A 19,170-nucleotide genomic window follows, 5' to 3' on the forward strand; every position below is an offset into this window, starting at 1 on the left:
AAATAAGAAAATATTTAAAACGAAACGATAGAGTTAGAAGTGGATATGGATTATGGATGCCGTCGGATGGGAGCATTCGCTCACACACGTATACCCTAATTGAATTTTAATAAAAATGAAGTACGCAGTAAACTCAAGGCAATACAGCACCATGTGCTTGTAAATACTGTACTTACAGATACACTAAGCGAAATTTCGTTTAAATCGCATTAATAACATGTAAAACCTGTAAAAGAACTGCAAAGAATTTAAAAGCGTTTTAGAAACATGTTAAGTAATCCTGTACTGCCAAAAGTCGTTAAAAGAATAAGAAAACGCCAGATTTGCCAATCAAATAATCGGATTTAAAAACATATTCATGTCCGCCAGATCGTTCGCATCGGACGCGTTTTCGTTAACCTGGAATCCAGCTATTCCTTTGTCCGCCTCCTCCTCCAACCAGCGATCAACCGGTATACAACTGCCCTTCAATGCCGTGATCAGCGGTCCAATCAGATACTGGTCAGCGCGGCGCAGCGGATCGTAGAAGCTGATGGCTCGGCCAGGGTGACCTTTGCGACCACTTCGGCCAATCCGGTGGATGTAGTCTTCCACGGTACTCGGCAGACTGAAGTTGATCACCACATCCACACCGGCAATGTCCAGGCCTGTTTATTCATCAAAAGTTACAATCAGAGTACATATCATATAAAATTACCACCGTAACAACGGCCCCACTACTGCTTTAAATATAAAGCCGATTAGGGTTTTATGTATTTGAACGTTGCGTTAAAGTGTCCGTTAAATTTCGTTAACAGAAAAAATACTTAATTAAATACACATAAAAATTTAAATTTGGGATAAGCTGTGCAAGATGCACTTACCTCGTGAAGCTAAATCCGTAGTGACAAGAACGTTGTTATCCCCGTTGCGAAATTTTTCCATCTCCTCCACGCGGTCTTTCTGAGTGAAACCACTGTGCAAAACAGTCGTTCAGACTTCGAGTGGGTGTCAACATGGAGTTAGACTAGGACAAAATCTGTAAAACAATGCTTACGCGTGGATAGTTGCAGCGCGCCGTCCGCTCAAAGATGCGGCTAGCATGTTCGCGTTGTCTTTGGTCCGCACGAACACGATGACTTTAGCAGTCTCTGTAAAAACGACGAAATTATGTATGTTAATCAACACTCGCAATGATTTTGATCAATTAATTCGAGCAAGCAATTAAACACTTGAAACAAAACTACTTCATCGCCAGTCTCAAGTGCTTTTTAAAAATCGATAATCATACTGTCAAACACTGCACCTTTGAAAAAGATCATTATAGAATCCAGCATTACAGTCATCACAGATGTATTTTTCTATTTTCAATTTTCATCACTCCCAGTTATCAAATCAGATAAAACCATACCTCCAACTTCATCCAGAATTCGGTGCAGATTATTTTCCTTCTCATTGAATCCTTTCAATCGTTCAAAGCTTTGTGCGATAGTGCCCAGAGGACCCGGCTCCCCGATGCGGACGGAAAATGGATTAGCCTGATGGTGTCGCAGAATGTTCACTTTGTGCTCGGCCAGAGTGGCCGAAAAAAACATGGTCTGGCGACGATTCGGCGGGACAAATGCCGGGCTTTCCAATATGGCCACCACCTCGGGAAAAGCACGATTTAATAGCATCCGGTCCACTTCATCCACCACGACGTAACGGACTTGGGCAAAGCTAATCTGTAAAAGGAGTGCACCAAAATCCCTAAAGAGCTCATTACAATTCGTTGAAATAAAAATCAAACGTAAACAATAACCCAAGCGAAAATGAAGGCTTTGGTTGTTTTTTTAGTGTTTAAATTCTAACTGTCAAATAGTGTACCACTGCTTGTATTTTTTGTTAACTGTGTGGTTATTGCCCATAACGTGAAATCTGTAAAAGCAGGTGCAACGGTCCAGTTGCAGGCCGGCCAACAACAGGTCCGTTTTCTATCTTCTGAATACTTCTGACGGTTAGAAGAACTGCAAACTGGCATTTATTATTACATCCAAACAAGTTTAATGAGAAAAAAATAATGAGAAGGAAAATAATCCTGGATCACAGTGCTTAACGAATTTACAGTATGGATGCTCATTCACATTTCAATAAAGACGAAAATTATGCCATTTCTAACGTCGAGCCCATCCACTACGACACCGCTACAAGTGCTGTAATACTGCTAAATCATACCAAATAGTTTGTCAGATAAAACTAGCCAGCTGCTGTTCCACAGTCAATGTTCCCAATCTTCCCATGCAGTACAAATTCAGCGTAATACCTTTTTGTTATTTATCGCTTCCAAAAGCCGGCCCGGAGTGCCAACAATGATATCGAAGCCTTCGGAGAGCTTTCGTCCCAGATACTCGGTATCTATTGCTCCATAGATGACCATCGAGGATATCTTTGTTCCGTAACACAGCTGCACGGCCATCTTGCAAATCTGATCCGCCAACTCACGTGTAGGACACATGATAAGGGCGCGCGGCTTCAGAACGACGGCACTTGGACCAGACCGGTATTCCATAAGGATTCTCCAGATAATTGGTATCAAGAAGCTGGCCTATAGGACAAAGGGTTATTATTTAATTATTCATTTTGCGTACCAAATATCGCTACAAATATCAAAAATCCAAAGTTAGGATGGCTATAATAACAAAACAACACACGCATATCAATGTTGCATTCAAATGAAACACAATAAAAATACAACTACCAATAAGAAAATATTTTTCAACCCGAAGCTTTCTTCAAACTGCACCGACCGTTTTCCCGGTTCCGGTGGGCGACACGCCAATAACATCATAGCCCTCATGAATGATGGGAATAACCGCTCGCTGAATGGGAAGAAGTTCGCTGATTCCGATCCTGGCCGCATTGCGCGGGAGAGGATCCGGCAAACCAGCCAGTGTCGTTTGGATCGGATGGATCTGTGGAGTATTATCCTGATTGCCCAGATAATTCGTTAAAACGGGTTGCTCCAGATAATCGTCAATGTATTCGCCGGTCGTCGGGCCGCCAATGTCAGCAAACACTTCCTCTTCCGCGGAGAAATTCTGTTTGGGGATAAAATGCTCTGGTTCACCTACGACACCATTTAAACCGCGGTCAGCAATCCAAAGCTTTATATTGTTAAATCAATGTAAACCGAATGTACGTCAACATCAGTCCAAGTAAAACGGTAAAACGACCACTATACAGTACACACACGCTGAAAAACAAACGAAAGGACAACCAGTCACAACCTAACGAAAGGACTAAATTAAATATGTGTAGCAATGAAATAAACGATAAAAGTTGTGCAAAACGAAATTAAAAACGTAGTCAAACAAATTTAACGGCAATACTATGGGCAACACCGACAGCAATTCATACAATTACAGTTCAACCATCCACGGTTGACTGTTACGTGTGTACAATGGCTCGATTTTTGTCGAGAAATCAATGGGCTGCTGGTTTCTTCGCACAGCGAAATGCCACCGAAGTCATCAAACAATCTCAAAATTTCTCAACGCGAACATCGACGGCGGTTAACTTACGCTTGTTTTCAGCGGAGAACATGGACGGTGCCAGCCCCATTCTCTTCCTCCGCGCATTGGCCCGCCGATCCAGATCGCGTGCTTTGACCAGCCACGCTTGACGCATCCGCAACAAATCCTTATCGGCCGGCAGCGGTTTTTCCACCGTGCCCAGATGAAAATACTCCCCCTTCAACGTCACCATCGCCCCGCGGACGGGCAGGGCAGCATGCCCGAAAAACTGCCCCGGCTGCCGTGGAAGGGCCTCGGGTTTCGGCAGACTTTCCAGTTCGGCATAGTTGATCGACAGATCGTCCAGACGCGAACTGAGCGATTTCGATGTCGTGCTAAGATCGGCAGAATCGGGTTCCTTGAAGCCGGAAGAGGAGAAGCTGTCCGAGGGGTGGATGGTGGTAGGAGGAAAGTTGGTTGCGGAGACGGGAGACAGCGGGGTGCAGGGAGGGGAAATGGGGGGTTCGGTGCGTTCGACCACGGGCGGTGCACTGGGCTGATTCAGCTGGATGCGCAGACGACGGTGCGTGGCCATTGTTTCGCGGTCTGCAGCGGTTAGCTCGCTAGTCAACGGGTCGTAGTACAATCGCAGTTATCAGCGCAAAAAAATGCACATTACTGATCTGGGAATAATCGTACAAATCGAACACAGAACTCTTGACTCTTGCGGAATTCGTAATCGATTAACGACGTCAAACGTGAAAAGCCAAGCTGCTTGCTCGGCCCAAGCAGAAAGTTAAGTACTTACTACACTAGTTTTTTGCGTGTAGAAAATGGCAGGGAGTAAACTTCGTAACCGAACGCCAGGGAGGGCCCTAATACGACAGTAACCACTCAAGTAGAATTAGTAGCAACTAACCAAGTAAAATTAACGATAAGTTTTTTTATTTGATAAGTATTCGTATTTTAACCAATTTCTTGTTTCAGTATAGGAATATGTACTTCAATTAAAGGATGGGTTCACTAGGTCCCCATTGCCTCAACCGCCTAAATGAAAATTTCAAAAACTTACTAAACTACGTTCATCAAATATTAATTTCAATCATTCGAAAATTTGATTTCTGTAAACTCACTAAACTGGCCGATTGCTTATTATTCAGATGTTTATGTGCTATTGAAAGAAACCGTAGAACTTCAAAACGTTTTTGCTTGTGGGGGATTATTGCAAAATCTCCAGCTCGTATTACCGTAGATTTTGGCGAAAAGACAAATTTGGATCTAATTCGAAAGTTTTTTAACGAAGTTTTGGTAAAATTTGTGCGATAGAACGAAGTGGAATACGTGGCTGAAAATAATTCAAAGAAGGAATTCTCTTAAAACGTGACCTTTATATACTCGTTTCTATGGGCTGCTGTTGTGTTCATGGGTAGCGGAAGCACCCCGATGGTGGCCATAGGTGGCACCAGGTTTCTTTTGATTGCGATCGCGTGTGTGTGCTTGAATTTATGGGATGCTGGTCAAGATGTGACAGTTCATGGTTCAACATACTACGTGAAATGTAAAATCCAAAAACTTTGCCAAGGTCCTCATCGGACCAATCATTAAAAAAAGAAAGCATAGAGTACTCAATAACGCTGTGCAACGACTGCACTGCTATAATTATTACAAGTATGTACGGCTGTATTTCGTTTTGTAAGTACTGCTGGCGCATTTAACATTAAGTAATTAAAGTAATTACATACTTACTTGCATTAGTACTCGTATCATTATGCAATTTACGTTTTACAATTTTATTATGTGTGTGCTATGTGCATGCAAACAAAAAGCACAGTTACTATACGATTTACCTTATGAGCAGCAAAAAATGTGTAAAAGTAAATTGTTTACAATGCAGATACAGAGATACTTATGGTTAATTCAAACGCATAATTATACAACGGGTATTGATGTATTTATGTTTCGCATTGCATATACGTATTGTACTCGTACTACAAACGCTAGCTGGTATCTCTCGTTTACTTCCTCTTAATTGCTACCTCGAAGACACATTTGCTTCGCATACGTAGAAAAATATTTTGCTGCTTATTTATCAATGCAGCAATATAGTTTGGTTTCATCGTTGCTTTCAAAGTGAGTACTTACTTGCACTGGACGATGACAATGATAATGTCAAAATTGTTTGCGACTATTAAAGAAATGTTCAAGGCACGAGATGAACATTGTCGAGCTTGTACAAAACACTATCGATTCGCCAAGGCTTTATTACTGGCGTCCGTGAAAAGTTTCGAAGCTGTCCACAAATTCCGTAACCCGACAAAAAAGACCATAATATAAGACAACGAGCACCGCGACATTGAGATTTTCGTCGGTTACATATAAGTAAATTGTACATTTGACAAAAATCGCATGCATAGAAAAAAAATCAAACATGTATAAGTATTAGTCGTAGTAATCTGCCGGATCGAGAGGGACCTTAATATTGCCGTATATGGGCGAATCGTCGGATATCCGCGTGTGGTGGTTGGCATGGCGTTTGCCCGACTGCTTGACGCGGTCCATACGAGTAATGGTGAAGCCCACCGTCTGATCGCCCACTTCCGTTTCGCCCCTTGTTGTGCGTGTTAGTGTTGTGGCGCGGCGGGCATGTGAGCGGCGTAAGCAGAAACACAATTTGAACTTGGAACGCAGTTCACTGCGAAATTTCTCCTGTAGAAATACGATAGCAAAATTGTGAAAATTAAGTTTACCGGTTTATAAACATGGTTGAACTGTAAAATGTGAATTTATGGCGGCATGCAATGACCTTTCGGTTTACCGCTTCATTTTTAAGAGATTAAAAATTCAAGCATGTTAGTAAAATAGTTAGTCACAATTCTTAAATGATCTACAGCAAAAGTATTGTCCGTTTGTAGTTTTTACGCACATTATAAAATCCTAGAATGAAAGGATTTTGGCAGGAATTGGACATGGCAAGGAAATTGCAGCAGAACCAGATAATATTGATGTACCTGAAACTGCAACATCAAGATAAGCGGAAGTCAACACACGTCTCCTTTATGTGTAAATGAATCGAAGTGAAAAATCTGTAATTAATATAGTACATTTTCTTGTATATTTTATCGATATTTGCATTCAAAATTTTGACGTACGTGCATACAAGCTACCATACAAATGTACTGATTTTACTATTTTATTATTTGGATATCTGAATCAAATTTCGGCATGTACAACAATTTTAATTTCTGCGGCATTAGCAACAAGAATTTAAAGTTAAACTTCGTTCACAACAAAATGTTTTTGTAGAATTGTTTATTTGTACTGACTAAACCATCATAGTAAGTGCCAGGGAGTCGGTGACCTTTCTCAATATTTTTGCAACCAAGAGGAACAGATTACATAATACTATAATCAGCTTTATGAACACTATTAGATCATGTTTTCTAAAATTATAGTTACCAAATGCAAAGAATAACCGGACATTGATCACGTTGCATTTCCCCATAAGACTATTCCGTAGCTAAAAAGACCTTCTGCGTACTACCCTATCGGCGGCATGCGCATCGACCCGGTGTGTCTGAATATACACTGTATGAATTTCCATTCTTATACCCACTAACACAAACATCGTTTATCATGGTCAAATCATTTTTCCCTCCTCAACATTGTCCTGTCAAAAAACAACATGCATGCCACCAAGGGAACCCGGCACACGGTGGTAGTTAAAAATTGCTGAACATCCTCTCTCTGTGTATGTGTAATGTGTATTCTCTGATTAGGATTCGGCATGTTCCCCACTCGGCGATGGTCCTGCCTGTATTTGGCTCCCAATCAATATTATGTACAATGCCACGTTTTCGTGATCACTTAACGGCCTTCATTATATAACTCCCTCCCGACCCGGCCCAACTCGGCCCCGGCGCCTGCTGCTTGACACGATATTTCGTATATACATATAAACTCGTGGATCTGTGTATTTGAGTCTTGACCACGTTCAAAACGTTGTCGTCCCTGTCAATTTTCCTCGTTGTGCCCATCAGCATACATTGATTCCAAGGTCACGGGATGAAGATTAATTGCCAGCAGTTTCCGTATATTAACCCAGCACTTGTGTAACTAACATCACACACCCACTATCCCGGGCATTTTAATTTTGTGCTGCCAGAGATTGACATTTCTAAATACATAGAAACATGTCAATCTAAGCAGAAGTGCTCCGGAAAATCTAACTAAAAAGAGGCGAATTAAATTTAATTTTTTCATCGTTTTGCACAATAAATTTTTTGAGAGCTGTATTACTTTAAACAAAAACAATTTCTGAATTATTTCTGCATAGGGATTTATTGTCAACATAAGTGCAAAACATTTTGTTTAAATTTCTTAAATATTATACAAAAGCGCGAAAATGATTTGTTATGCGCAACGGTAAACATTTATGCAGTACTTAATTTTATTGCGCACTCCAAGAAGAGTTTCCCTAACGATGTCGACGTACAAATCTGAAGTTACGCATGACCGGCACTGATCATTGATTTTACATTAAACCTTGATCACTACATAAAATTACTTCCGGTTCATAGGGTTTTCATTCCCGTATGTTTCTCACCCCCGTGATCCAGCTGGAAACCCCCATTTATCTAAGCGAACAACAGGCCATCTTGTCCAAACAGTTATTGTTTGATCTTGAAATTTCCGCTGTTAACTCACAGTAAAAAAAATGGGGTGGTAATGTGCATGCTATACGTCCCTATTACAAATCGCCTGGAACAACGATAGCGGAAGCAACCATAACATTTAGCCCAAATTTTTATTGTGTTTCCCTTTGCACGAACATCTGATCGTAAAAATTGTTCCGAACACAGCGCAAGTGAAGTTAACTACGAGCATTTGACCTTACCGTAAATCGACTGCTAAGTGCCCATATACCACTCGGTGCACGTAATATTCATGTACAGTAGTAAAGACATTTGAATTTGAAGCTAAAATTCTTCTAATTAGCAAATTATTGACTGATACTTTGCATGGTACAATTATTACTTAAATTAGCCAAATATGCAGCTACGCATATATTTTTAAACCGATGAACCGGCATAAGAATTTACAATTTGCATAGTTTATGTTTTGTTTTTTGAAGTTTCTATAGCGCGCAAATCCATGACAATACCATGCAGAGTGGCTTTTTTAACTGGAAACCTTTCCGGTTAATGTAAATCGGAAACCGGTAAATACAATGCCGGATTCGACTTACTCGTTGATGGCCGGAAGTGCCACGGTGAGGAGGTTGTAGGTCTGCAACGGGAGCCAGCAAATGGCAAAAAGGGCAACCACGAGGATCAGCATTTTAATCACCTGCACAAAAACAACAACATACAGTATTGTATACTGCCAAACGTTTGTGTTCACTTAAACTACGTATTTTTGTTATACTGTATATTTGCAAAACAATTAATCCGGTTTAATTGCGCTAGTACTCGCTCTTTTTCAAGTTTACTGTTGATGTAATACTAAACGTGAGTGGGATACTGTTACACATGAAATTTCATACATCGAATGTCAACTGCAAAAGCTTATAAATAAGCCGCCGTCGTTTGACAATGTCAGTGCCGGCACAGATAAAGAATTGCCGCTAAGCCATGTGGAGATTAACAGCATTATCTTTCCCATTACACAGCAGCCTGACTTTTTACCACTGCGATTTACGCATCGCGCCATTGCATAATCGACGGTGGCGTGTGTGCTGCCACCCGCGCACGGACTGCCATCAAATATGGTTTTTTCCCTGCGTAATCTCTTAATTGATGGCCGGACTGGTCGTTTAACGATAAACAGTCAATACTATATACCCATCCGGGCGGGGATTATTTTTTCAAGGCTATTTTTCTCTTGCCGGTAGTGTATGTTATTCTCGATTATAAGAAGAAGAAATCCTTCGGGACACTGGCCATATACTGGGGCGTGTACATGTGGGAATAGGCCCAGATCGACGGGTTGTGCTGGGCGCGTTTTACGCGCTTGACATCTGTGCGGAGAGTTTTTTTCCTCTGCTGCTTTTCCTCCTGATTTATACGCACAGGCCGGGAGACGTCCAAAATTAAATGCCCAGAAATTACTAAGTGCATGCCATTCCGCGGTATTGATCGCGGGGCGGGCGTCAGGAGTGACCGTGAAATTTTTTTCTGACGAAAGTCGGATCAGAAAACGGCCACCGGCATTGTACAATAAATTAGCGTCATTCCCATACTAATGTATCTAGTCATTTGTATTCAAATGCCAATGAGGATTTTTTTGTGGTACGAGTATCGCGTGTCAGTGGAATGTGCAAAATCATGGTGGCTGCCACAACAAATCTTTTAAATTTCTAACGAAAATTTTTGTAAATTTTCCAGTATTTTTTCTTAAAAGATATTAGCATATTTTTTTGTTAAAATATTACTTTCAAAATGGCTTTTTATAATGCGCTTTGCGCAGATTTTTTAAGGTCACTTGTATATATACATATGCAGGAATTCTTCCTGCGTTACTGTGACAAATTAAAGCACTCTGTATTCCTGTGTATAGCTTTTCGTCAATCCTGAGTATTTTGCAGTGTATACGCTCTCGAGCGTGTGGCTTGACAGTTTTGTACACTTGAAAAATAAACGAAACGGCAAAGCATTTTTTTCGCTCCTTCACAGTTGTAATGTAGCAGCACTTATTCCTCTACTTTGACCTACTATCACTTTCTGGAGGATCTGGTCGAACGTCGTTAAACGCTAATGTTTCCTTGCACTTTCTGCCGCTAAGTGCGAATACCCGGCATTTTCCACCATACACCGTAATTATACAAATTACACTGTATTCTATTACGCCGCGCATTCGAAGCGGTTTATGACACAGTATTTTATAAAAAACTTGTTCCTACTTGTAAGTAATGACAGGTAATGGCAGTTAATGCAACATTCCTTGGTTTTTACACCAAAATTTTAAACGGCACGTTGTACGTTTCTTACTGTACGTTCGTTATAATTAAATTTATAATAAACACATACGAATTTTTTTGAAATTTAATTGTGGAATCAAATATTTTGCATTAATCATAATGTCTGTAAAAAAGACGATATTTTTTTAAAACTATAAACACGTCTCATATGCACTAATTGCATGTAACACTGCTGTTCTACTATCCAGCGACTTGTTCAACTACATAAATCGCTTTTTTTACTAGTATTTTTGGTGTATTATATAGACTGCAGTTTGTATAATATAAGAGCACTTCTGTAAGCGCAAAACAAATGTTTTCGTATTGCGTAATTTTCCATGTATATATCGTGTAATTCGTTTGATTTACAAAAATCATTGCAGTCAATGAATTTTTGCCGGCAATTCATTGCGTCATGATTTTTTTCTCACTGCGTCAAGCAATCTGATATATACAGCATCAGCGTTCCAACAATGCCGCTGTGAATAAATTGTAGTGATTGATCTCGTTAAAAATTAGCCAAATCAGCAGCACAACACTAGTCATCCCTACAACTACGGCTCATTTCTGGTGTGGGATCGATTTTCGCCGGCAGTATATAGTCATCGCCAGGCGCGCGCACTGCATCCACAATGCGATTATTTTGGAAAACACGGAGAAAAATTCGGGAAATGTGCTGCAACGTGTGTGTTTACTCGGCATCCTTATCAGACAGAGTGAGCGTCTTCTGACACACGGAGTAGTCATGAATATTTACTGTGCTGGCATTAATCACGTCGGACACCACGGTCAACAAGGATATGTTGTCGGGAGAAAATTCGTGAAAAGAATGAAAAGAATTACTTGACGGTTGCCTCCCGGTTTAACCGGCACGTGCGTTGGACGCTCGATCAACTAACAATGCAGGGTGAACCAATTTACAAAAACTTCATCTACAGCCTTAATGTCGCTTTAATTACTAACTGCAGACTTAATGAATAAATGCACATGACTTATAGTACATACTGGTACTTTCATGCACATGCACATGACTTATCGCTATTTTGACAGATTATACTAAAAATACCACAAAACGTTAGAAAATACATATAACTAAAAAATAACGGTACTTTGTACAAAATTTTATATTTCATTTTAATAATGCAGTAATGTTATGTTGTTGTTTTTATTGCGTATATACATAAATTACTAGTATTACATTAATTATTTCTACTGCAAAGAATTATTGTATAAAATATTGTATGACAGGTTACATACTATATGTACATTAACAGATTGCAGGTGATGATGATATTGATGTTATGTATCACTTATTTACATGGATCATTTATATGTTATGTACTCGTATCGTACATTACTGTGTTCACGAGTTTGAAAAAGCAGAATATTGGCAAATTTGGACTGCACTGAATTTGGAATTTATTTTTCTTTTTGAGAATGCGTGTACTAATTTACCTTTTTTCGCAGTTTGATCCGATAGAGATGCTGCTGATTCTGCTCACCCGGCCCGGCACTGGAGCCCCATAAATGCATGGCAATGGTGATATAGGCGAACCCGATAATCGTCAGCGGTATAATAAACTGCAAGGCCACCAGGAACGCCACGTAGCCGTTGAAGCGGTTCTGTGAGCGCATCCAGGCATCCTCCTGAGCGGCCAGTGAGTCGTTGAAGGGGATGGCCAGACCGGATGGAAAACAGAAGGGCCGCGGTCCATTAACCACATCCCCGAGGTCAACCACCCGCAGGGTGACGGCCATCGGAGCGGCGCAGACAATGGCGATTATCCATATCACAGCAATGGCATAACCGGCAGCGCTCTTCGTAATCCGCGCTTTAAAGGGATACAGGAGGGCGCGGTAGCGCTCAATGGATATTACCGTTAATGTCAGGATGCTGACGTTCACGGACAGGACCTACAATTTTTATAACAGGAAATTGTTAATTCTGTCTTCCGGCTGTTGCTACCCACTCGCTAGTATAATAACAGCGAAGTATAATTTTTTCAAAAGCTAGATTAAACTTTATAGACCATCTATTATGTAGTATTAAGTACATAATTACACTGTATGAGGCGCAAATATTGCCAATCATCTGCACGTTAGCAGCAGACTGTGAGTCGTATAAGGGTATGGAGTTCCGAAAATGCTGAAGAAAAGCGTTGCCGTTCTTTATAAAATTATCCATTAAAACCAGAGTACAGTATGCTTCCGGTTCCGGTGTTTTAGTTTTTCGTATAAGGTATTTTTTCCAACTTAAATTGTGAAAGCAATATTTAAAAAATTAATAATACATAAAAAGTTTTAAAAAGAAAGAGATACTAACTACAATTAAACGGTGTACGTAACATCAAAATTAAGTAAAAGAAAATATTTCAAAAATGACTTTTCAGCTGTGTAAATTTCTGACGGGTTTCCTAAAGCTGCATGTGAGTGCATTGCACGCTTAGGTTATAAAAAGTTTTTGTTTTATACATATTAAGTCAATGCAATAAACACTACCCTACTTAGAAAATATAGTCAAATTTTATGCCGAAAGCTGATAGCGCATTCGACACAAACAACAGCTCAAAAGGGACATGCGGCATGTAATCCGAAGAATCCCGGTAATACGCCAAGCGAGAAATGCGAGAATGTTTTAGTGGTCCCCTGAGTGCACATTTATCTCGGGTATGCAAAGTATGGAAAATATTTGTTCATATGGCCCCGTGATAGCCGTTGCGCCGGATGTGCCGTGGTAAAAGTGGGGCGTGATAGCGGAAATTGTGGCTTAATAAGCAATTAAAGCTGTAAAAGTTTGCCGAACGCGTTCAACGCGCATCATCGTCAGTTCCCCTCTTGATGCCGGCTTGATTGGCCGCCATATATGGACGAATGCATAAATTATGCCACATTATAAAGCATATAAAAAATGTCCCAAAATACATTTGACGGGACAACGCGTATAATTATACGCATGCAGTAGTAAATGTAAACCGGCATTCAACGGTAGCCGGTCGGGCGCAAAAAGGATGATCTTATTAAGTATCGACTGGCTAATCGTAAACAGCTTGAAGGCGCATAGTCAATTAGAGTCATTTCCGCATGTTGCCTTCAAGTGATTTCTTCCCCCGATATCCCTGGCTAATCGCGCTGTCCCAGCAGCGCACCGGACACCGCGCACTGTTAGCCGCGCCCGGTGTTATGCGACCCGAAAGCGGCAATAACCTTTCGCTATATATATGCTGCAGTCCATTTGACTTTTACTTCTTAACCGTGACATTTATGTACGAGATTAGTCATTGTGGACGATTTGGGACGATGAGGACGTACGTAATCCGCTAATAGCTTTCGTCAGAAAATGCATCATTATGAAAATATTTTGAATTACTCCTAAATTTAATGCAAATGTTATGGCATATAATCTAAACGGCGGTGAAACTGTGCTTTTCATAAACAGTGCATTTTATCGGAATATTTGAATAGATAAAAGTATTTCTGCCACGGCTAAAAAATACTTAAGTCGACATATATATAAAAATCTTCGTTACAATATGTTTACTAATTGTTGTTTACAAATTCAAAATAATCTTCTATAAATCCGTAGCGCATAAAAAAATCACGGATTTTTAGAGGAACAAATTCACTTGACATGCACTGCAAATGGACACCCTGGTTTCTTCCATTTCGCTTAAAAAATTTCTGGTCTGGCATTGAAGTGTCATAATGCTCATGTAATTTTTCAACAAGTGCATTAATATACGAGACAGTTGGTAACGTAATCCAAGATAGCAAAGAGAAGCATGGTATGTTTGCAAATCTAAGCTGGCGTTAAAGTGGCTATTCTTGCCGGAAATGGCTTAAAAATTTCCGCGGTATCACGTTTCATGGTTGCCGAAAAAACCTTTCCACCACTCTACACATACACAGCCGGTCTAAATGGCCCATCGAATATTATCATCCAGAATCTTATAAAACCAATGTAAGCAATCAAACACACATATCACACTTCTTACGCAATTCAAGCCAAATTATTTAACGTACCTCGACTTTTCATAGTATTACGCTGTCCATTATATTCATTTGCAAAATGGGTTCTCAGTAATAGTTCTACTAACTTCATGGTAAATTTTACTACTATTAAAATTTACGCACAATCAAAATAATTTTTTTCGATGTAATCGGTATATAAAAAATGTTGTACCGCACTTCTTATTATCAGGAATAATTATTAGTTTGGCAGTTACTGGTTTATTTTCTATGTAAAACATAAGTAAAAAATTAGAATGCCAATAAATGTCACAGGAAAATCAAATTATTTTAATATTTGTATTAGCAGAATTACGATTAGAAACAAATCTGGGAAAGCTGTCAACTGTGCTGGTCGGCAGACTGACTAAGTACTGCCATGGTTGAATATGCTAATGATACCGGAAGTGAGCATTCTCACTGTCAGTGTACAGTGGGCGCCGTTTGACAGAGTGCTGGTGCCACTAAAACGTCTCAAAAACTACTCAAACCGGCTACTTGCTCATTTGGCAGTGCCGGGACGCTGCAGGAATTTAATGGCCAGGAAAGTGATGTCGCTGCATCCCCCGCACACACTTTTCGGTACAGTATACGTGTTGTGTGTGTGTGCAAATTAGTCGCGAACGATACAGTCAGGATGGTTTGGAAAAAGTGCATTGAACGCATTACTGTCTGTCATTTCGATCATTTGGCGTAATTAATGACACTAAATTTTTAAAGGACATAATCAAGTCCATTTGCTGCTAGTTAGTTATAATTACCATCCCGGCAAAGATTGGCTCTGTACGTTCGCCGGTTCGCATATATAGATATAAAATGGTTGACTGTGATTTATCGTTGCGGTTGATATTTATTGCCAAGAACAGAATTTACAATTAAACTGCCAATGAACGTAAATGCTGGGGCGCTGAAAAGAAGCTGAAGAGTCATGTTTGCCGAATGCTAAGCGCATTCGCCGAGTGATGTACATTTTTGGGATTTAACCTTTGCTGACGTGCAATCACAGCTGCTGCGTATAAGGTGTACAGATGATCATCATTAGTGCTAATGGTTGCGAAAAATGCTGATAATGCGTCTACATGTTAATGTCTTCTCTTTTGAAATGCTGCCTGCTGCCCTAAAAATTTATTTCCAAGACCAAAATAAAACTTGCTATATATAAATTTTAAAAATTTATAAAGCGTATTTGCAAAATATTAATGAAATTATATACTGCAAAGGTTTGCACAGAATTTGTCTAATTCCTAATTTAATTTTTAAATGTTGTCAATAACAAAAAAATACAATATCAATGTTTTACTGCTTACTTGCACAAAAGGCGCAACGATACACATAAAATCCGGCAGCACCCATCGCTGCAGTAATGCCGCCTGGAACTGGAACGGCACCGCGGCCACCGCGATGAGAATATCCGCTGAGGCCAGATTGGCCAAGAGGAAATTGGTCACTGATTGCATGCGTTTATTGCTGGCGATAATGAGCACGACCAGTCCGTTGCCGCATAATGCCAGCAGACTGATGGAACCATAGAATACCGCCAATACCGCCACCACCGCCGGTGTGGCAATGTAAATATGCGACACCGCCGGGGCATCGGTGGAATACGGATACTGCGACGCGGCATCGTGGTAGAGCGGCGTAACACGATAATAATCATAATCCAGCGAGGTGTTATCCAGGCGCTGCGGCACTTCCGGTAGCAGTGTAATATGATCGGACGACATGGTATATAAGAAGGGGGAAAAATGTATATCCACAAATCCCTGATTATTGGGGAATTAAATCCGCACGCGGGATCTTATCAGTACAATAGCTTGCTCCATAATTACGCAATATACAGCTGATACCCGCTGAAAAATTGTCATTAAAAAGCGTTTTCAGGGGATATGATCACGGTGACCTCATCGAGAAAAAACATAGCCCAGCAAAAACCGCGGGAAGATTGTTGACAAAATCAGAAATCATATATGTCTCCATGTTGCCGGCATCGGCATATACTAATAGAAAATCGTACATTGAGATTGCACTGGCGGCGACGCTTGAAAAACATTTGGAGAATATTATCTGCTAAGCGATGGGAAAAAGGAATCGCTAACCGATTGCCGGCGCGCGCGCGCCTGCTTTAGCATACGCCTGACCCTGCCCACTGCGGCAACGGCTGCGTGTATGAAGATGCACCGTATTGCGTGATGTAATACTGTACACACGCAAAACGCATACACCAGCATAATCAAATCTACGCGGCAATTCTAGCCGGATTTACGCTCGATTTCCAAGTTATTAACTCTGGAGAAAAAACACCGAGATGCAGTCGGCTATCCAGTAGTGCGCACAGGTGCGACAGTTCAGTTGGAGAAGCAGAAAGCCGCAGGAAAAAACTTGACCTGATCCAGATTTAGTAAGTATTTATGTATGGAAAGAAGAAATCCCGCGCGCGCTGCTCCATGTGGGTGTCGCGCGGCGTATATACCGCGTATATCGAATAGTGGGAACGATCGGGTTTCATCGAAAATAAGAGTTTTTGTACATATGCAGATTCCCGCCAAGCGTGGTCGTATGTTGGGCATCCAGTGCCGGTGTTTTTAATCACGATAATATTGCGTGCGTATGCCTTTTGTGGAATCCTGTTAAGCGGATTAATGTAAAGAAATCCCGATATGTACTCGTATATATGCGATTGTGGTGTTCTGTTCTAATTTCAGGAAACTGAGTCCAGAAATAGGACCCGGTATCCGTGACCTTTATAAAACAATGCCAATTTCAACAACGAAATCGTTTTTTAAAAAATTTATTATCCAAAAAGATTTTCACGTATGTGATGCGAGTATTTTCACGTAGAAAATCTGGTGAACTGCTTTGCTAAAAGCATTTGCGGTTCAGCGCGCACAGATTCACGTGCAATCGCAATTTTCAAGTGCATTTTAGCAGATTTTCAGATGTGTTTTTTCTATGTCACTTAAACCGGAATCAGAGCATCCTCGTGTAAATGTGTTTTAAGTTGTAAAACTTGCATAACCGGCATTTTGCACTGTGTAGTTGACATTTGGGCCGGAGCTTACACTCTATCTCACCGGAAGCCAGCTAGGGTTGAAATGGTTGTGGTGGGTGCCGTGGTTGGCCATAGCCGAAAAAAAATTCGTTGCACGCTGTGCATTAGAATAACTTAAAACATCAACCCCCGATCAGCGCGCCGGCCCGGTACGTCCAACGAGGCAATCAATTTTTTTCTTGTTTGGATGTACACAGAATGGAGTCGCTAAATTATCTCTCTCTTCTTAACTTTAAAAAGCTGCACCATCGCGGCTGGTAGTCCCGGCGTATACACACTGCTCAGCATAATTATAACGCAGCCGGTTTTACTTTTCCCAACATCCGACTGTGATAGTATCGATCCATATATGCGCCGCTATGTAGATAGCTGCGCGGCAGCAGCTGTCCGGTCAATCGGATAAATAACAACAATCGCTGCAGTTTACCAGATCGGATTTTCATTCAGGAAAGATCATAACAGTCGGATTCAGCTACGCACATTACCAATTTCCCGGGCAATAAATTAATTTTATAGCTGAAGTGCTGTTGTTGCGCACACTTCTTGCATAACGCGCACTTAAATTTGCCCTTATAATTTGTACGCGACAGGAGTTCTACTAGTAGAGTACCAAATGCAGACTGTTATTGTAATATTTGTACACCAAAAATTTGATTATAAAATTGCCGGTTCGTGATATTTGGAGACGTGTGGTATGTTAAATTTTGTTGTTTAGTACTTATAATTAATCCGTACAGCCAATGAGATTCAAAAAACACAAAAAAGTGAAATCCATTACTGTACTTTACAGTTAGCGCAATGGAAACACTGGTAATAATTAAAATTCAACATAACACGTAATATGTGATATGCGCATAGTATTCTCCTTTTCGAAGTTCTAAAAGCGATATCAGTAAATGGTCAGGTGCAGATGGCGAGTTATTAATTAACTGCTGCTTTTATTCCAGATAATTTATATCAATGCTAAATATTTTAAGCGAGTATGGCATTTCTTATATGAAGCATCGATTGTTTTTAGAGCTTACGAAACTTACCATTACACTTTTCTTTTTTTTCTTCGTAAAATATTGTATTATACAGAATACAGAAGTTATACATGCTTTTAATTTGTAATGTGCGACGGTAATGCAAATTAAGCCAGTTACACTACCGATCAACGCACTCTCCTGCCGTGGAGAGGCACATATACTATGTGATTTAAGGATGGTGTGGGTGTACCACGGGAAGTGCCGACGTAGATCACGTCAGGTATGGTAAAAATAATCTTCACCCCTTTGTACGCTTAATTATTCCACCAACACTGGCACGCTTAAAGGTGCAGCGTGTTTTGATCTCTTTCTTACAACTCATTAATCTTTATTGGCTGTCGATCGCGAACTGGTCGCATATTGTTCGGTGTTTAAAGTAATTTAAAGTGGTTCCTTGTAAGTCGGTGCAGTGGGGAAATTTCATGGGACGATATATCTAAGGACAGGAAAAATAGCGGCTTTCTCCCAAAAACATCCGCAAACAACGCTCGTTTCTTGGACAAATAGAAAAGCATATCATTTACTCGTAAATCGGGGCGGAGTGTACCGGCAACCGGAGAATAATGATGCGTAATGAAGCGTTTTACAGTCGGTTGATGGTGATACTAGCAATTCCGGCACATTTTGGAAAACTGTTGCCGACCGCGTCTTCTGTGTGCAGTT

The 19,170-nt window shown here is 40.5% G+C and overlaps 2 protein-coding genes across 2 annotated transcripts; both read right to left on the reverse strand.

Annotated features, from left to right (window-relative positions):
- Positions 1-91: 91 nt before the first annotated feature.
- On the reverse strand, positions 92-4,242 carry LOC129582660 (ATP-dependent RNA helicase DbpA-like). Its single transcript, XM_055474237.1, has 7 exons — positions 3,540-4,242; positions 2,766-3,085; positions 2,282-2,563; positions 1,391-1,703; positions 1,037-1,130; positions 864-955; positions 92-647 (listed from the first exon to the last, which is right to left on the reverse strand). Exons 1-7 carry the CDS (start codon positions 4,063-4,065, stop codon positions 331-333), a joined length of 1,944 nt encoding a protein of 647 aa, XP_055330212.1. The 5' UTR covers positions 4,066-4,242; the 3' UTR covers positions 92-330.
- A 1,471-nt stretch (positions 4,243-5,713) lies between these two features.
- LOC129582557 (QRFP-like peptide receptor) lies at positions 5,714-16,597 on the reverse strand. The gene is made up of 5 exons (XM_055474079.1): positions 15,738-16,597; positions 11,881-12,339; positions 8,716-8,816; positions 6,394-6,484; positions 5,714-6,176 (listed from the first exon to the last, which is right to left on the reverse strand). The coding sequence occupies exons 1-5, from the start codon at positions 16,152-16,154 to the stop codon at positions 5,910-5,912; spliced, it is 1,335 nt and encodes a 444-aa protein (XP_055330054.1). The 5' UTR covers positions 16,155-16,597; the 3' UTR covers positions 5,714-5,909.
- Positions 16,598-19,170: the final 2,573 nt, after the last annotated feature.

The sequence above is a fragment of the Paramacrobiotus metropolitanus genome, unplaced genomic scaffold (assembly GCF_019649055.1).
Source record: "Paramacrobiotus metropolitanus isolate TYO unplaced genomic scaffold, Prichtersi_v1.0 Parri_scaffold0000008, whole genome shotgun sequence".
Lineage (NCBI taxonomy): Eukaryota > Metazoa > Tardigrada > Eutardigrada > Parachela > Macrobiotidae > Paramacrobiotus > Paramacrobiotus metropolitanus.

Coding starts and splice junctions, on each gene's coding strand:
- LOC129582660 (XM_055474237.1), bottom strand. CDS start 4,065: ATGGCCACGCACCGTCGTCTGCGCATCCAGCTGAATCAGCCCAGTGCA. Junction 3,086..3,539: donor GTTCTCCGCTGAAAACAAGC/GTAAGTTAACCG, acceptor ATGGTGTCGTAG/GTGAACCAGAGCATTTTATC. Junction 1,131..1,390: donor AATTCTGGATGAAGTTGGAG/GTATGGTTTTAT, acceptor TCGTTTTTACAG/AGACTGCTAAAGTCATCGTG.
- LOC129582557 (XM_055474079.1), bottom strand. CDS start 16,154: ATGTCGTCCGATCATATTACACTGCTACCGGAAGTGCCGCAGCGCCTG. Junction 6,485..8,715: donor GCACTTCCGGCCATCAACGA/GTAAGTCGAATC, acceptor TTGATGTTGCAG/TTTCAGGTACATCAATATTA. Junction 6,177..6,393: donor TCATTCTAGGATTTTATAAT/GTGCGTAAAAAC, acceptor GTATTTCTACAG/GAGAAATTTCGCAGTGAACT.